Source organism: Lynx rufus, unplaced genomic scaffold (assembly GCF_022079265.1).
Source record: "Lynx rufus isolate CCGP_SWC_20201006 ecotype Redwood Valley unplaced genomic scaffold, mLynRuf1.p SCAF_2, whole genome shotgun sequence".
In the NCBI taxonomy this organism is placed as follows: domain Eukaryota; kingdom Metazoa; phylum Chordata; class Mammalia; order Carnivora; family Felidae; genus Lynx; species Lynx rufus.
Window position 1 is genome coordinate 189,167,228 of NW_025814834.1, and position 14,384 is coordinate 189,181,611.

At 43.8% G+C, this 14,384-nt stretch overlaps 1 protein-coding gene across 1 annotated transcript; it reads left to right on the forward strand.

Moving 5' to 3' along the window:
• The first annotated feature begins 1,457 nt into the window (after nt 1–1,457).
• Nucleotides 1,458–8,518, forward strand: SVBP (small vasohibin binding protein). The gene is made up of 3 exons (XM_047085779.1): nt 1,458–1,501; nt 2,345–2,485; nt 8,087–8,518. Exons 2-3 carry the CDS (start codon nt 2,372–2,374, stop codon nt 8,171–8,173), a joined length of 201 nt encoding a protein of 66 aa, XP_046941735.1. The 5' UTR covers nt 1,458–1,501; nt 2,345–2,371; the 3' UTR covers nt 8,174–8,518.
• Nucleotides 8,519–14,384: the final 5,866 nt, after the last annotated feature.

Here is a 14,384-nt window from a genome sequence, read left to right on the forward strand (position 1 = left end):
CAAAGAAGATAAAAATCCCCTCTACTCTCAAAGTAATCTGGATTTACCTATTGGTATGTTTTCATCCGATCTTTTTTCCATATGTCCAGAGTAATCTTTTTTGAAAAAATAAAACAAATGTTGTGATCATGTTGTATGTGCCTCTTTTTAACTGTTTCATTTAATAAAAACATTTTATTACATCAATAAATATTCTGCTATGTCATTTTAATGACTGCATTGACTCCCATGACAGCTATCCTATGATGTATTTAATCAACCCCTATTACAATTATTTTTATTGTTTCCAGTTTTTCACTCTTAAGAATAGTGCTATCTCTGATTATTTAGTTAGGATAACTTAGAAGTGGAATTGCTGAGTCAAAGATAATGCTTGTATTATTATTGTGGTAAAAAAAACCCACAAAATTTCCCACCTTATTTATTTTTAAGTGTACAATACAATGGTATTAAACATATGCACATTCTTGGGCAAAAGATCTCTAGGACTTTTTCATCTTGCAAAATTCAAAGTCTATATCCATTGAACAGCTCCCTGCTTAGCATCCATCAATTGTTTCAATTCTTGCCTAGTCCTTAGAGGAACAAAAGTAGGGGGTCCACATGGCCGCGTCTTTCTCTGGATAGGCCATTTCCTATCCTAAATCCTGGCTGAAATACTTGCTGGGGTACTTACTAGCTGTGTGACCATGGACAAGTCATTTAACTTCTCTGTGCCTCTGTTCCCTTACCTGTAAAATGGGGATAACAATATGGTACTATACATGTACATTGTCATGCATACTTATCAACAGGAATAAATGAGTTAATAAATGTGAAGCTCTAAGAATAGTGTGTGAGGCAGCCATTATCATTATTATTACTATTATTATTACGATTAGACGGAACAAGATTTCTGTTGTCATTTACCTACCATTTTCTTCAATCCTTCTAATCTAATAAATGAGAAACGATGACCAGCTATTTTGATTTGTAAAATTATTTTAAATGACTGTAAAATTGTAATTATAAAAAAATGTAAAATTATGTATTATCGATGAGCTTGAACGTTTCTCTATGTTTATATTGGTTATTTACATTTCTGTCCTGATTTCCTTTTTCCAAACACTGTGGCCAGCAGGACCTCCCTCCCTTGGTCTTCTTAACGAGCTTGTAAACCAAGAAGGCGGCGGTCACCATCCACACTTTTCTTCGAATTAAGAATAGTGAAGGCCAGGAAGTTAACAATTCTCGTCCCGGCTTGAGATCTCACTCTTCAAAGCCTAGTAGCTGTCCCAGAAAATATCCCAGGGAAAGCTTTTGCTAGTCACCTCCCGCCCCTGCCCCAGAGCTCACACTCTGGAATGACTTGGGAATGGCCAGATGTGATCTCTGCGCACGCGCGGCTCTCCCGGGGGCGGGGCCTCAAAGCGCGCCAGCCCCCCCCCCCCCCCGCCTCTCGGCCCCGCCCCCGGCCCTGCCCAATCCTAGGCGCGGCGGGCTCGCGAGTCCAAGCCGGGAGGTAGGGAAAGGCGGGGGTGTCCCGCGTGGGGTCTTGCACGACAACGCGGCCGGGCCCCGGAGTCCCGAGGCGAGAAGTGCCGGCGGCGACTCCGGGCCGTTGCTCGCCGCCATCTTGCCCCCGGAGAGGGCAGCGGCGGGCGGGGAGGCGTACCCCGGGGCTGGGCTTGGGCCGCGGGCGGGCGGCAGGCTGCGGCGGGCGGGCCCGGGCGGAGCGGCGGGAGGCGGGGACCCTTCGGCGGAGGGGGGCCGTAACTGTCGGGCCGGCGGGGCGTGGGAAGGCGCCGGGTCGGAGGCCGGAGACCGCGCGAGGCCCGGGCCTCCCCGCGGATCCGCTCCGACGCGTGGGCCGGCCCCGCCGGGCCGCGGTGTCCTCACAGAACCGCGCTGCAGTGTATGAACGTTTCAGAGGTCCTCTGGCTTGATCCTCACGCCGCAGGCCTTGGAAGGAGGAAGGGAATGTGGCTGTTGGCCCATTTTGCAGACAGGAAACAGGCTCAGAGTGGGGAGGGGATTTTAAGTATTTAATATCAGGAGAAAGTTTGGTGCACTCTCTTCCCTCCTTATATTAGTTTTATTCATTTCTTGCTTTTTCTTTTTCTTATAAATTTAAAAATACAGAAAAACAGAATATTATAACGGTTCGCCCAGGGACGCCCAGCAAGGTCATGGCGGTGGGATTCAGTCTTAGTCCACCAAATCCAGCACCCTTTTCACCGGGCCACTCTGCCTTCCCTGTCAAAAGAAGGGGCTGAGCTCAGGGATTGTTAGGGAAGTGACCGGCAGTTCTTTTTTCTTTTCTTTCCTTCTTTCTGTTGTTCATCAGTCTCTTCTGCATCATCAGAGCTAGGAAGCGTTCAGAAGCCAAGTCATGGATCCACCTTCCCGCAAAGAAAAATCCAAAGTTAAAGAACCTGTCAGCAGAGTGGAGAAGGCCAAGCAGAAATCAGCCCAGCAGGAGCTGAAGCAAAGACAAAGAGCAGAGGTGAGATAAAGATGGGCGAGTATACCTGTGGTCTGCTGGAGATGATGCTGGAATAGAGACAGGAGAGAGAACTGTGATGCAGTTCTGCCTCCAGGAAAGCAGGTGCTCTCCTGGGAGGAGATCGAGGTCCAGAATGATGGAGTGGCAGCCCAGAGTCTCATGCCAGGTTACTGTCAGAGCCCTGACCGTCCCCACGTGATTCGTGGTGCAGAGCCTTTGTGCAAGGAAGAAAGGAAAAACAGAAGGGACATGTGAGGGAGGGGTCAGAGTGAGACAACAAGTGTTGGATACCCTCTAGCACAGATGTTCAGGATTTGGCCCGGGAGCAGCTAGCTGCTCATAACCAGAAGAGGCGCAGGTCCTATAGCCACCAGACCTGTTCCTTTGTTCAGTCGACACAATCGACTTGAGAATGAAAAGCTAAACTGTTGACACTACCTTTGTTGGAGCACATCCAGACATGTAGGGTTTTTTTTTTTTTTTAGTATTTAGTATCATAAGAAAGCTTGCTGCACTGTCTTCCCTCTTTCTAGTCATTTTATTCGTTCCTTTTTTGAGACATTAAAAAATACGGAAGAACAGACTATTATAACAGACACCTGCGTACTCAGCACCCCAGATTGGTGGTGATTAATATTTTGTCATACTCGCCTGGAGCCTTTCAGATAAATAAAAATTACATATGAATTTGAAGTCCTCTTTGTCCATTCCTGTCTTATACCCTTTTTCCCTTTCTGTGGGCAACCATTATAATGTTTTATGCTTTTACACTCAAATATATTAATAGATATCCTTGAGCAATATACAATGTTCTTTTGTGTTTTAAAATTTTATATTAATAAAATTCTGTGTTTTGGGACACCCGGCTGGCTTGGTCAGTAGAGTGTACAACTCTTGATCTCGGGGGTGTGAGTTTAAGCCCCATGTTGGGCATAGAGATTGCTTAAAAATAAAATCTTCAAAAAAATTATCAAAAAATAAATAAGTAGGGGCACCTGGGTGGTTCAGTTGGTGAAGCATCTGACTTCAACTCAGGTCATGATCTCACAGTTCGTGAGTTCAAGCCCCACGTTGGGCTCTGTGCTGGCAGTGTGGAGCCTGCTTAGGATTCTCTCTCCTTCTCTCTCTGCCCCTCCCCTACTCATACACTCATGCTCTTTCTCTGTCTCTCTCTCAAAAATAAATAAACATTAAAAAAAATTAAAACTTGACAAAATCCTCCTTTAAAAAAAGAAATAAATAAGTAAAAAATAAAATTCTGTGTTTTATTTGACCCTTTGCCTACATTATGTTTTTTAGGACTATTCATGTTATAATAATGTAGTTTATTACTCATCACTGCTTACAGTAATCTATTTTATTTTATTTTTTTACTTTTTATTTAAATTCCAGTTAGTTAACTTACAGTGTAATATTAGTTTCAGGTGTACAATGTAGTGATTGAACACTTCCATACATCACCTGGTGCTCATTATCCACCTGACCCATCCCCCCCACCCCAACCTCCTCTCTGATAACCATCAATTCGTTCTCTATAGTTAAGAGTCTGTTTCTTAGTTTAAGAAACAAAAGAAATGAGCATAGGAGAAAAAGAGATACAGTAGTCTGTTTTATGAATCCACTTGGGTATATTTACCCGTTCTTCCAGTAATGAACGTTTTGTTTTTTTTTTTAACGTTTATTTATTTTTGAGACAGAGAGAGACAGAGCATGAACGGGGGAGGGGCAGAGAGAGAGGGAGACACAGAATTGGAAGCAGGCTTCAGGCTCTGAGCCATCAGCCCAGAGCCCTACGCAGGGCTTGAACTCACGGACCGTGAGATCGTGACCTGAGCTGAAGTCGGATGCTCAACCGACTGAGCCACCCAGGAGCCCCAGTAATGAACATTTAAATTACTTGTAGATTTTTACTACTACAGATATTACTGTAGTGAAAAACTTTTCGATGTCATAGATACTTTGGCACCTGTGCTAGAATTTCCGTAGAGCATCTATAACTAGAAGTAGAATGGCTGTGTATATTTCCGTTGTACTAGACATTGCCAGATTGCCATCAAAGAGGTGATACAGTGTGCATTAGCAGTGTAAGAGGGTTCTCATTCCTCACTTCTTTTCCTACTTGATAGCGAAATACTTCACATTTTTGTTGATTTGATCCGTTCATTAAGTCCTGAGCTGCTACTAGGTGCCAGGCGCCATTGCAGGAGCTTGAGACCCGTGACTGGACCAGGCAGAGAAGAATGCCTGCCTTCATGGAGCTGCATTCATTGGGGGAGGCGCTTTATCCTAAGTAAACTGTATAATAGAGTGTTTGAAGTTAATCCATACACAGAAATCTACCTTTGGGTTAAGACCGACTGCCTGAGGGCTGTGGACTTGGATTCTAACAAATTATTCTCCCCTTCTTCACCTCCCCGTCCCCACCTGGATCCAGGCCCCAGATGTTCTTATTGCATTGCGCTTTGGGGAACAGTTGCAGGGTTGCTCTAAGAAACAGCCTGAGGCAGCTGTCCTTTGTGCACACTGTAAGGAAAGATGCTGTCAGGGACATTCTTGTCCTTCTTGACATCCTTCTGGTGAGGTTCCCCAGGTTAGATTTATTAGTCCAACTCTAAATCCCCGCTCCTCTATGAACCCCAGTTCTTACCATGGGACCTTGGACAAGATGCTTCATCTCTCTGAACCTCAGTCCCCCCTTAGTACGAGGATGATGACCTCTACCTCCCAAGATTGTCATGAGGAACAGAAATGTATGTAAGGCACTTAGCACAGGGCCTGGCACCGAGAGAGCACGCAGTAAATGGCAGCAGGTTGTTAGCAGAGACTGGGTGCTTCCAGGCACTTGGCCTGCTTTTACTTGTGCGGATTCTGAATTGAAGGACTGATAGTGTTTATGGTGATATGCTGCAATGGAATATTGGAATATTGAAATGTAACATTCCCAGGCACGGGCCAGCCCGCACATGCATGACCATGTGTATCTTCACACTAGGGCTTATTACTCCTCCCATTATTCTGACCTTTGTAAATCCTGCCTAGCATAAGGAAGAGATAGAGGATATGTGACTTTGTGAGGTAGAAGGTATTATCCTCACTTTAAAGCACAGAACCCTAGTTACTGAGGGATCGAGGGGCAGGACTGCCAGCTAAATCTGACCTTCAGCTCCTGCTTTTTGCTTTGCCCCACAGTGACCTTGCTGTTCGCTTTATCTGTGCTGCCTGGGATGTAGTCTCTTAAGATAGAAATAGCAAGACCCTTGCGGGGAAAAGGAGACACAGTTTCCATTCAGTTCTACAAAGATGGCACATTCTAGAATGTTCAATGTGATGGAGCGATGTTGGGGGGTAAATGGGAACAGAGGGCACATGTGGCTGTGAAGCAGCATTTGACACTGTTAGCGACTCTTTCCTTCTCAAAAGTCTTTCATTCCTTGGCTCAGACCTGCTGACCTATTTTGAGTCCCTTCTTTCTCTGCTTATTTTATTTTCCCTTCTACCAGTCTGCCTTCTGGTCTCCAAGAAGCTACTTCATATCCTTCTTAGTCCCCAGCTCAGTCAGATGCAGATTAAAGTGCTCAGTAAAGCATGAACGGATGAAGCCGAGGTTCAAATATATGATACCTATATCTATAGATCTATATCTAATCTACATATAATATATAAGAAGTATGTGTATTCATATGTATATATAATGTGTGCAACTTGAAGGAGATGAATAAAACAACCCTGTGCCTACCACCCAACTGAAGAAATAGAACATGACCAGGAACTTGGAAGCTTCTCGGGCCCCACTCTGGTCTTGTCCCCAACCCTTCCCACTAGCATGGCCTAATTTCTTGATTTTATGCCGATCATGCCCTTGCTGTTCTGTACCAATTTACTCTTCCACTGTGTACCCCCAAGTGATACTTTGTGGCCTAACGGTATACTATCTAGTTGTGCATGTTTCTGAATTTTTATATATGTTACTACATTCTGTGACTGGCTCTCTTCACTCTGCTGCTTCTTTTTTTTTTTTTTTAACTATTCAGATCTATGCATTTATTTTCATTGTGGTAAAGTGTACATAACCTAAAAGCTAACCATTTTAACCATCAGTATTCTGCTTTTTTAAAGTTTTTATTTTAGAGAGAGAGAGAGAGAGAGACAGAGCACGAGTGGGGGAGGGGCAGAGAGAGAGAGAGAGAGGGAGACACAGAATCTGAAGCAGGCTCCAGGCTCTGGGCTGTCAGCACAGAGCCCGACACAGGGCTTGAACTCGTGAACTGCGAGATCGTGACCTGAGCTGAAGTCAGACGCTTAACCGACTGAGCCACCCAGGTGCCCCTTAACCATCAGTATTCTGCTTTTTGATAATCATTTATGTTGCTTGTAACTGTCCTCATCACTGTGTGGGATTCCCATTTTCCTTAGAGATTATAGGGTCTCACCACAGTAGACACATGGGGGGACTGTAGGATCATTCACCCTTTCTATGTAGTCAGTTTTGATCATTTTACTCTTTGTAGGAATTTATTTCATTTTAAGTTTTCAAACTTATTGACACAAAGTTCATAATACTTGGAGTTAGTCTCCATTAGATCAGTGATTATCTTTTTTTTTTGATGCCAGTCATGTTTGTGTCTCCCCCTTTTTATCTCCGTTCACCCTGTCATAGGTTTGCAGGATTTTCTCTACTGCTTTCAAAGAACCATCTTGCATGGTTAGTGATCCTCTCTTACACATTTGGTTGCCTTTTCTGCTCTTTATTTTGTGTTTTCTATTTGTCTCACTGCTCGGTTTCTTTTTTCCCCCTTTCTTGTCTTCTCTTAAATTGATCCAAGTTACATCCCCCCGCCCCCACACACAAACACACTCCTTCATTTTTCTCTTTTACAACTGGGGGCGTTTTACGATGTTTCTGTTCTTTAGTGGACAGATCAGCACCACAAGGATAAAGGTGAGGAATGAGGTAGATACCCCACCTTTCACCTGAGAATGTCTCTTGCGATTTTCATTCCACCGCCGCTGCCTGCCCTACGTGGTCATATTCTTGCCGCCTCCTCCCTGGACTATTGTGATGATGCCTCCTAAGGGGCCTGTAATCTCTTTTTCCCCTACTTGATCCCTCACATGGTCTCTAGTTATCTTTCCCAAAGCAGAGATACAATCGGGTTGCTCCCCTGCGCACTAATCTTGCTGGCTCTCCGGAGTCTGGCCAAAGTCCAGATGCCTCGGCAGGGCATTTAAGGCTTCAACATCCTCAGTGCTTTCTCCACCTCCCCACACGCTGTGATATCCTTCATATTAGCATAGTTGAAGGTTCCAGAACTAATCCTGTACTCTTCCATTCTGTTTATTCCGTCACACCACCCTCTGCCCGCCCCCTAGTATGTCCTTTCTTCCCTGCTTGTCCAGATCCTACTGAAGCTTCAAAAGCCAGATGAAGCCACCTGCCTGCTTCTCTCCTCATGCTCCAGATGGAATCAGTAGCCGTCTCTTGTGCTCCGTTATCACTGTCCCTGCATTATTGCCCCAGGCCCGGCATTTGCCCCTGACCCAGCCTGTGGTGTCTGCTTTAGCAGCTGCCTCGTCTGCTAACATGTCGGCTTCTCCCTTCAGATCTATGCCCTCAACCGAGTCATGACAGAGCTGGAGCAGCAGCAGTTCGATGAGTTCTGTAAACAGATGCAGCCTCCCGGAGAGTGAGCCACCCGTGTCCAAACGACACGGCCCCCGGAGGCTGTGCTGGTCAGCTTGTTGCCAGTTTTAGGCTGAGCCGGTCCACTTGGAACCTTACAGAACCAGACAAGACGACATCTGGGTTCTTCCTAAAACTGGATAAATGTGAACTTCCTGTGTGTGACTCCTGCTTCACTGGTTACTCCCGTCTGAATTGGCCCGATGCTTGCTGAAGAGACTTGTTTTATTCTTCTAAGACACTAGACCCTAGATTTTTTTTTTAACTTTTTTCTATTGTTTGAGAAAAAAATCAGTGTTTCTCGTGAAACTGTAGATCTTCTCCAAAAATATAAATAAAAGACTGATAAAATGTTCGTTTGCTCACTTTAGCTTGGGGGCGGGGGGTGCCTAGCCATAGATAGTGGAGTCACAAAGGATGTGATAACACTGTGTGTTAACTAACTTGAATTTAAACCAATAAAAATTAACAAAAAGGAAGAACGTAATAGGTAAGACAAGTTGAGGTGAGCGGAGGCAACCCTTCGTCCTTGGGGAGGGAGTGGAAGGGAGGAGGGAAGAGAAAGTCAGTGCTTCCAGTTCTCCTTCTTCCTGGGGCGAAAGCCCAGCACACCCAACAGCTGAATTTTCAGCCACACGGACATAAATACGTGACGCTTCACTCCCACGTGAGCCAATACTCGGGGTGGAGGGCCGCAGCTAGGATTCCTCTGACCTCGTGATGGACAGTTAGCAGCAGGCTTGCACCAGCAGGGGGAGTGTGCGGGTGCTTTTTGCTTTTCATTCCAGGAATCACTTTATCAGGCCTGGAAACGGGTTTGCGATGGGCATATTCAGACTGGTTCCTCAAGAACCATTCACCTACCCATCCTTCCACCTGCCATCTTTCAGTATCGGAGTGTAAAGTTGTTTCTGCTTCAGGCACTTGTATCAGGAATGGTGGTTCATACTTCAGCTTTAGCAACAGAGTCCTTTTAAAGCTGAGCAAAAGGAGCGTTTTTCTTTTTCCCCAGATACTCCTGGGGAGTAGGGAAAGGGATGTCAAGACAGTGGGAATATGTATGGAAATGAAGTAGACCTAGTCAGGGCAAAGGAGCCAGACTCTACCTCCTTAAGTCTCCACCCTGGAAATGCCTAGATTTCCCCTAATGGCCTTGGGGATGTCTCAAACAGTCCCCATCTCCTCTTTGTCTCCCTGCTGCCTCTGAAATCACTGAGAATTCTGTTCCCATTTGCTGTGGCTTGTTTTAGGAGTCAACTGGGGAATTTGCGGGGTATAAGAATCTTGCTACCACTGTGGAGAATGTGTTTTTGAGAGCCCAAGTTATAATTAAGGATGACCTCTACAAAGATTATCCCCATAAATGGTGATTAGGCTCTATAATATCCTGCTTAATTTGGGTTGAATAGGGATTATTTGGTTTTATTTTTTGGAGAAGAAGTCAGGGTTTGGAGTGAGTGATTATAAACCTAAGAAAATACTGTAGTGTGCTACAAAGCACATTTTGGGGAGTCAAGTGTCTTGGCGTCAAATTCTACTACACTAGAAAAGTTACTAATCTCTGAGCCTTAATTTTTCCCATCTGTGTGATGGAGTATTTTCTTCCAGTCAGGATCATTTGTTGGAGTAATAAATGAGATAATGCATGTAATAGATCCTTAGTGAATGTTACTTCCTTTCCCAACCATCTTGTTTCACGGGAAATGTTTCAAATGTCAAATAACCAAGTAATACATGAGCATTGGTCGGAAAGATTCTGATCCTTAGTAGGGAATTGCCTGTATTAATATATGTCAGCTTGATATCTTCCATCCAAGAGAAATACTGTAGTGTTCCGATTTTTCAAACTGCAGGTGGTTGTAAAATCCATTTAATAAATTATGACCCGCTTGTCTTTTTAATGAAATAATAGATTCAAAAATATATGGTAAAGATACTGTTTCATGAAGCTTTTGTTTCAGGTTTATGTATACTTCTGAAAGTGTCAGCTGCATTGGAGGGAAAAGTTCCTTATTACTGTAGGTTGTGGCAAAAAAAAAAAAAGTTTGAGTCTTGTGAGGCAAGACTGAGTCATCTTTTTATTCACAACTTAAAGGGAAAGAAGTTTCATCTGCCTCAGGTAAAGGTTCCAGAGGCCTCTGAGTCTCTAATTGGAATAGCGTTGAACGCTAAGGCTCTTGGGAGCACGATCAGTGAAACTGGGAGCACCTTGTGTCTGCTTCCCTGCCTGGGATTCCCTAACCCTGAGGGGATCTACTCCCGGTTTCTCAGAGGTAAGACATGTTTTTGAAGTTCTGCATCAAAAAATTCATGAGGGGCGCCTGGGTGTCTCAGTCGGTTGAGCATCCAACTTCGGCTCAGGTCATGATCTCCTGGTTCGCGTTCGTAGGTTTGAGACCTACATCGAGCTCTGTGCTGATGGCTCAGAGCCTGGAGGCTGCTTCGGATTCTGTGTCTCTCTCTCTCTCTGCCCCTCTCCTGCTCGCACTCTGTCTCTCAAAAAATAAAACATTAAAATTTGTTTTAAAAATTCATGAGAACACTGACTTGGGAAGTCAGGCTGCTTGACGCTTGGGTCCCCCGCTTACTAACTCTATGAACATTGGACAAGTTTTTGTCTCCCTAAGTCAGTGAATCTCAGACATTTCAGTCTCAGATTTCTTTATACTCTAAAAATGGAGGGCCCCGAAGAGCTTTTGTTTTCATTGTTTATGTTAACCTGTGGTTGATTTTTCTCACTTTAAATGAATATTTTTGAAATAACTTTTTTGTGAAAAAAATACTTTTTCAAAATAAAGAATCATTGAGTGAGAAGAGCAGCATTGGTTTACATTTTTGCCAATCTCACACCCAGCTTACAGGAAAGGAGCTGGTTCTCATATCTGCTTCCGCATTCTGCATTCTTATATTGTTTTGGTTAAACTATGTGAAGAAAATCTGGCCTCACATTGATATGTAGTTGAAAAAGAGAGGGGTATTTTTTTTTAATGTTTTATTTATTTTTGAGACAGAGAGAGACAGCGCCACCAAAATTCAGCGGGTGGTAGTTTCTTAAAGGCTAGTTGCAACTTGAAATCTGATACCATATTAATGAACTTTTTGTACTGTGTTACATTAAAATCCACTGGTCTTTGACTCTTGCCCTTTGGATCACTTATGCGTGATCTTGTAACATCTGGCGCGGATCATTTAGAAAATACCGCTTCACTGACTTATGCAGATCTTTCAAATGTTTACACATTTTGTTATATACCGTTAAAAATAACATTTTCATCAATATCCCCACTGATCTCATCAGAAAAGTCTTTGAGTACTGGAAAGCTGTCAAGCCCACGGTACTAGATACAAGTGTTCGAAAAGCCATTGAAAAGCTCAAATTTTACCCTTGGTAACAAAAACTTGTTTCATGAAGTGACAGTCTCAGCTCGTATTTCAAGAAAACCAAGTCTGAACAACCCTAGTTTGTCAGTCACCCTTTGGTATTTTACAAGAAATGCAGCTAGCTCAGCTCAAACTAAAAGCAATGTTTTTCCTGGAGACAACCATCATAATATCAGTATGGAGTTCTTTACCCGTGCCTTCCACTGTTGCACAGAATATTGAAAAGACGTAGGGGCGCCTGGGTGGCTCAGTCGGTTGACCGGCCGACTTCAGCTCAGGTCATGATCTCGCGGTCCGTGAGTTCAAGCCCCGCGTCGGGCTCTGTGCTGACAGCTCAGAGCCTGGAGCCTGTTTCAGATTCTGTGTCTCCCTCTCTCTGACCCTCCCCCGTTCATGCTCTGTCTCTCCCTGTCTCAAAAATAAATAAAAAACGTTAAAAAAAATTTAAAAAAAAGATGTATACTCAAGGGTCAAGGTCTAATAAAAAGAATAATTTTTACCGCTTTATCAAGGACATTCTTAAGTGAGATTTTTTTTTGTTTTGTTCACCGTGAGCATATGGCAGGGAAAAGTACATGAACTACCAATACCATTTAGTGCCACAGCCTAGATTCACACCAAGGCGCCAGGAGCTTTACCCACCATTGCTTTGCAAAATGTCAACAGTGATTTTCGTTCCTGTTTCAGGATTATTAAGAAAATCGTTTTGGGGCGCCTGAGTGGCTCAGTCGGTTGGGCGTCTGACTTCGGCTCAGGTCATGATCTCGAGGCTTGTGAGTTCAAGCCCTGCATTGGGTCCTGTGCTGACGGCTCAGAGCCTGTAGCTGCTTCAGATTCTGTGTCTCCCTCTCTCTCTGCCCCTCCCCTGCTCATGCTCTATCTCTCTCTGTCTCTCAAAAATAAAAAGAAAGAAAGAAAGAAGAAAGGAAAGAAAGAAAGAAAAAGAAAAAAGAAATCGTTTTAAGCCTGAAAGGGTCTCAGGAACTCCAGGGGTCCGTGGACCAGACTTTGAGAACTGCTGTCCTTAAGCCTACAGTCACCATGCCATTGGGTTGTATGGGGGATTAAGGGAAAGAGTAAAGTGCAAGGAACAATTCCTGACACACAGAAAGGACTAAATAAATGTTAATTGTTATTATTACTGTTATTTTAAATGGAAGGGTGTATAATGGGAAGGGAGAAAGCCTAGAGAGAGAGAGGAGAGATCTAACTTTTATTTAACACTTTTTACGTGCCATTCCCTATGCTAGTTATCTTATGTGTTGCATTTAATTCACAAAGCAACCCAGAGAGGAAGTAAATACTCCATTTTACAGTTAAGGAAATGGGTCACTCAAGGTCACAAAGCTTAAATAAATAAATAGTCCCAGAATTCTCAGTCACTTGATCCTGCTCCTTGGGCACAGGATAGCTCAGGGGGGGGCTAGAAGGGAAATCTATACTCTATCCCGAGGGGAGAAGTACAGCTGCCTGGAATCAAGAACCAACCCCTCTGACTTCAGGTGCTCATCTGAGAAGCGTATTTTCATTTACTATTTTTTTAATGTTTATTTATTTTTGAGACAGAGATGGACAGAGCACAAGCAGGGGAGGGGCAGAGAGAGAGAGAGAGAGGGAGACACCGAATCCGAAGCAGGCTCCAGGCTCCGACCTGTCAGCACAGAGCCTGACGCGGGGCTCAAACTCACAAATTTCGAGATCATGACCTGAGCCGAAGCCGGGTACTTAACCAACTGAGCCACCCAGGCACCCTAAGAAGCATGTTTTTAAGGTCTTGGACTTTCCACTTGTTCCTGAGAGCTGTTCTATGTTAAACATTTTATTTTTTTCATTAATTTTATTTTACTTTAGAACAATGTCCTATTTTAGCTATTCTACTTTAAAATTTTTATTCCTAACTGAGGAAGGCCTGCATGATTAGCATTAGCAGCCTGAGTCCCCGGAACCAGTGTAGAAGGGCAGCCATCCCTCCACGTGGTTGGAAGGAAGCACACATCACCTCTGTGAAATCTAGAGGCTTCCCATTGACCTATAACTATCCTTGTGTCACTAACCTAAACTTGAGTTTGAGACAATGAAGTATGAATTATTATTGTCCTAAGCGAAGCACAATTTACATATTCAAATGGGTACTTTCCTCCTCCAAACAGCCCCTTTTGGACAGGTCGGGGGGGTCTGCCTATTTATTTTAACTCTGCTGCTATGGCTCAAAATGGACACAGAAATCCTCTTTCAGACTGCATCTTGTTTTGAATGTAGTTGAAAATTTCAGAAAAAGCCAGAAGTCATTGGAGGCCAAATCTGATAAAACGTGGCTCCAGGAAAAAACCATCATTGGCTAATCTTCAATAGTAGACTTTTGGGACTAGATTTGGTTGGTTCAGAATACAAGTATTTTTTGAGCACCTGCTATGTCTAGGCACTGTGCTACGTGCTGGCCTCTAAGAGCGTATGTGAAGACAGTTCTCAAACTGGATTTCCTAAAATATTCTGATGAAGCGTAGCATCTCTGAAATAAGGGTGTAGGACCAAGGACATCATGCATTTGTACGGGTATGTAAATGTTATTTGTAAGGTTCTTTCTACATTATAGTAATCTTGTATCTAATTTGCTAGAATGCATAACAAAATCAATTCACCTGCAAAGCAAACGTTTCTGAGTGCCGGGCACTGTGGCAAACAGCAGAAATAAAAACATGCGAACTGAAGGAGCCTAAAATCTGGTGGCACACAGACATATTCATCTACCCGTGAAAAAATATAAATGATCTAACAGTTATGAATGCAGGGCAGGAGGGACGAGGAGGGCACGACCTGCTCCTTCAAAGCCAGATCCTG

Excerpts from the sequence above, each read along its gene's own strand:
- SVBP (XM_047085779.1), top strand. The coding sequence starts at position 2,372 with ATGGATCCACCTTCCCGCAAAGAAAAATCCAAAGTTAAAGAACCTGTC. Across the intron at positions 2,486-8,086 it reads AGCAAAGACAAAGAGCAGAG|ATCTATGCCCTCAACCGAGT; the intron begins GTGAGATAAAGA and ends TTCTCCCTTCAG.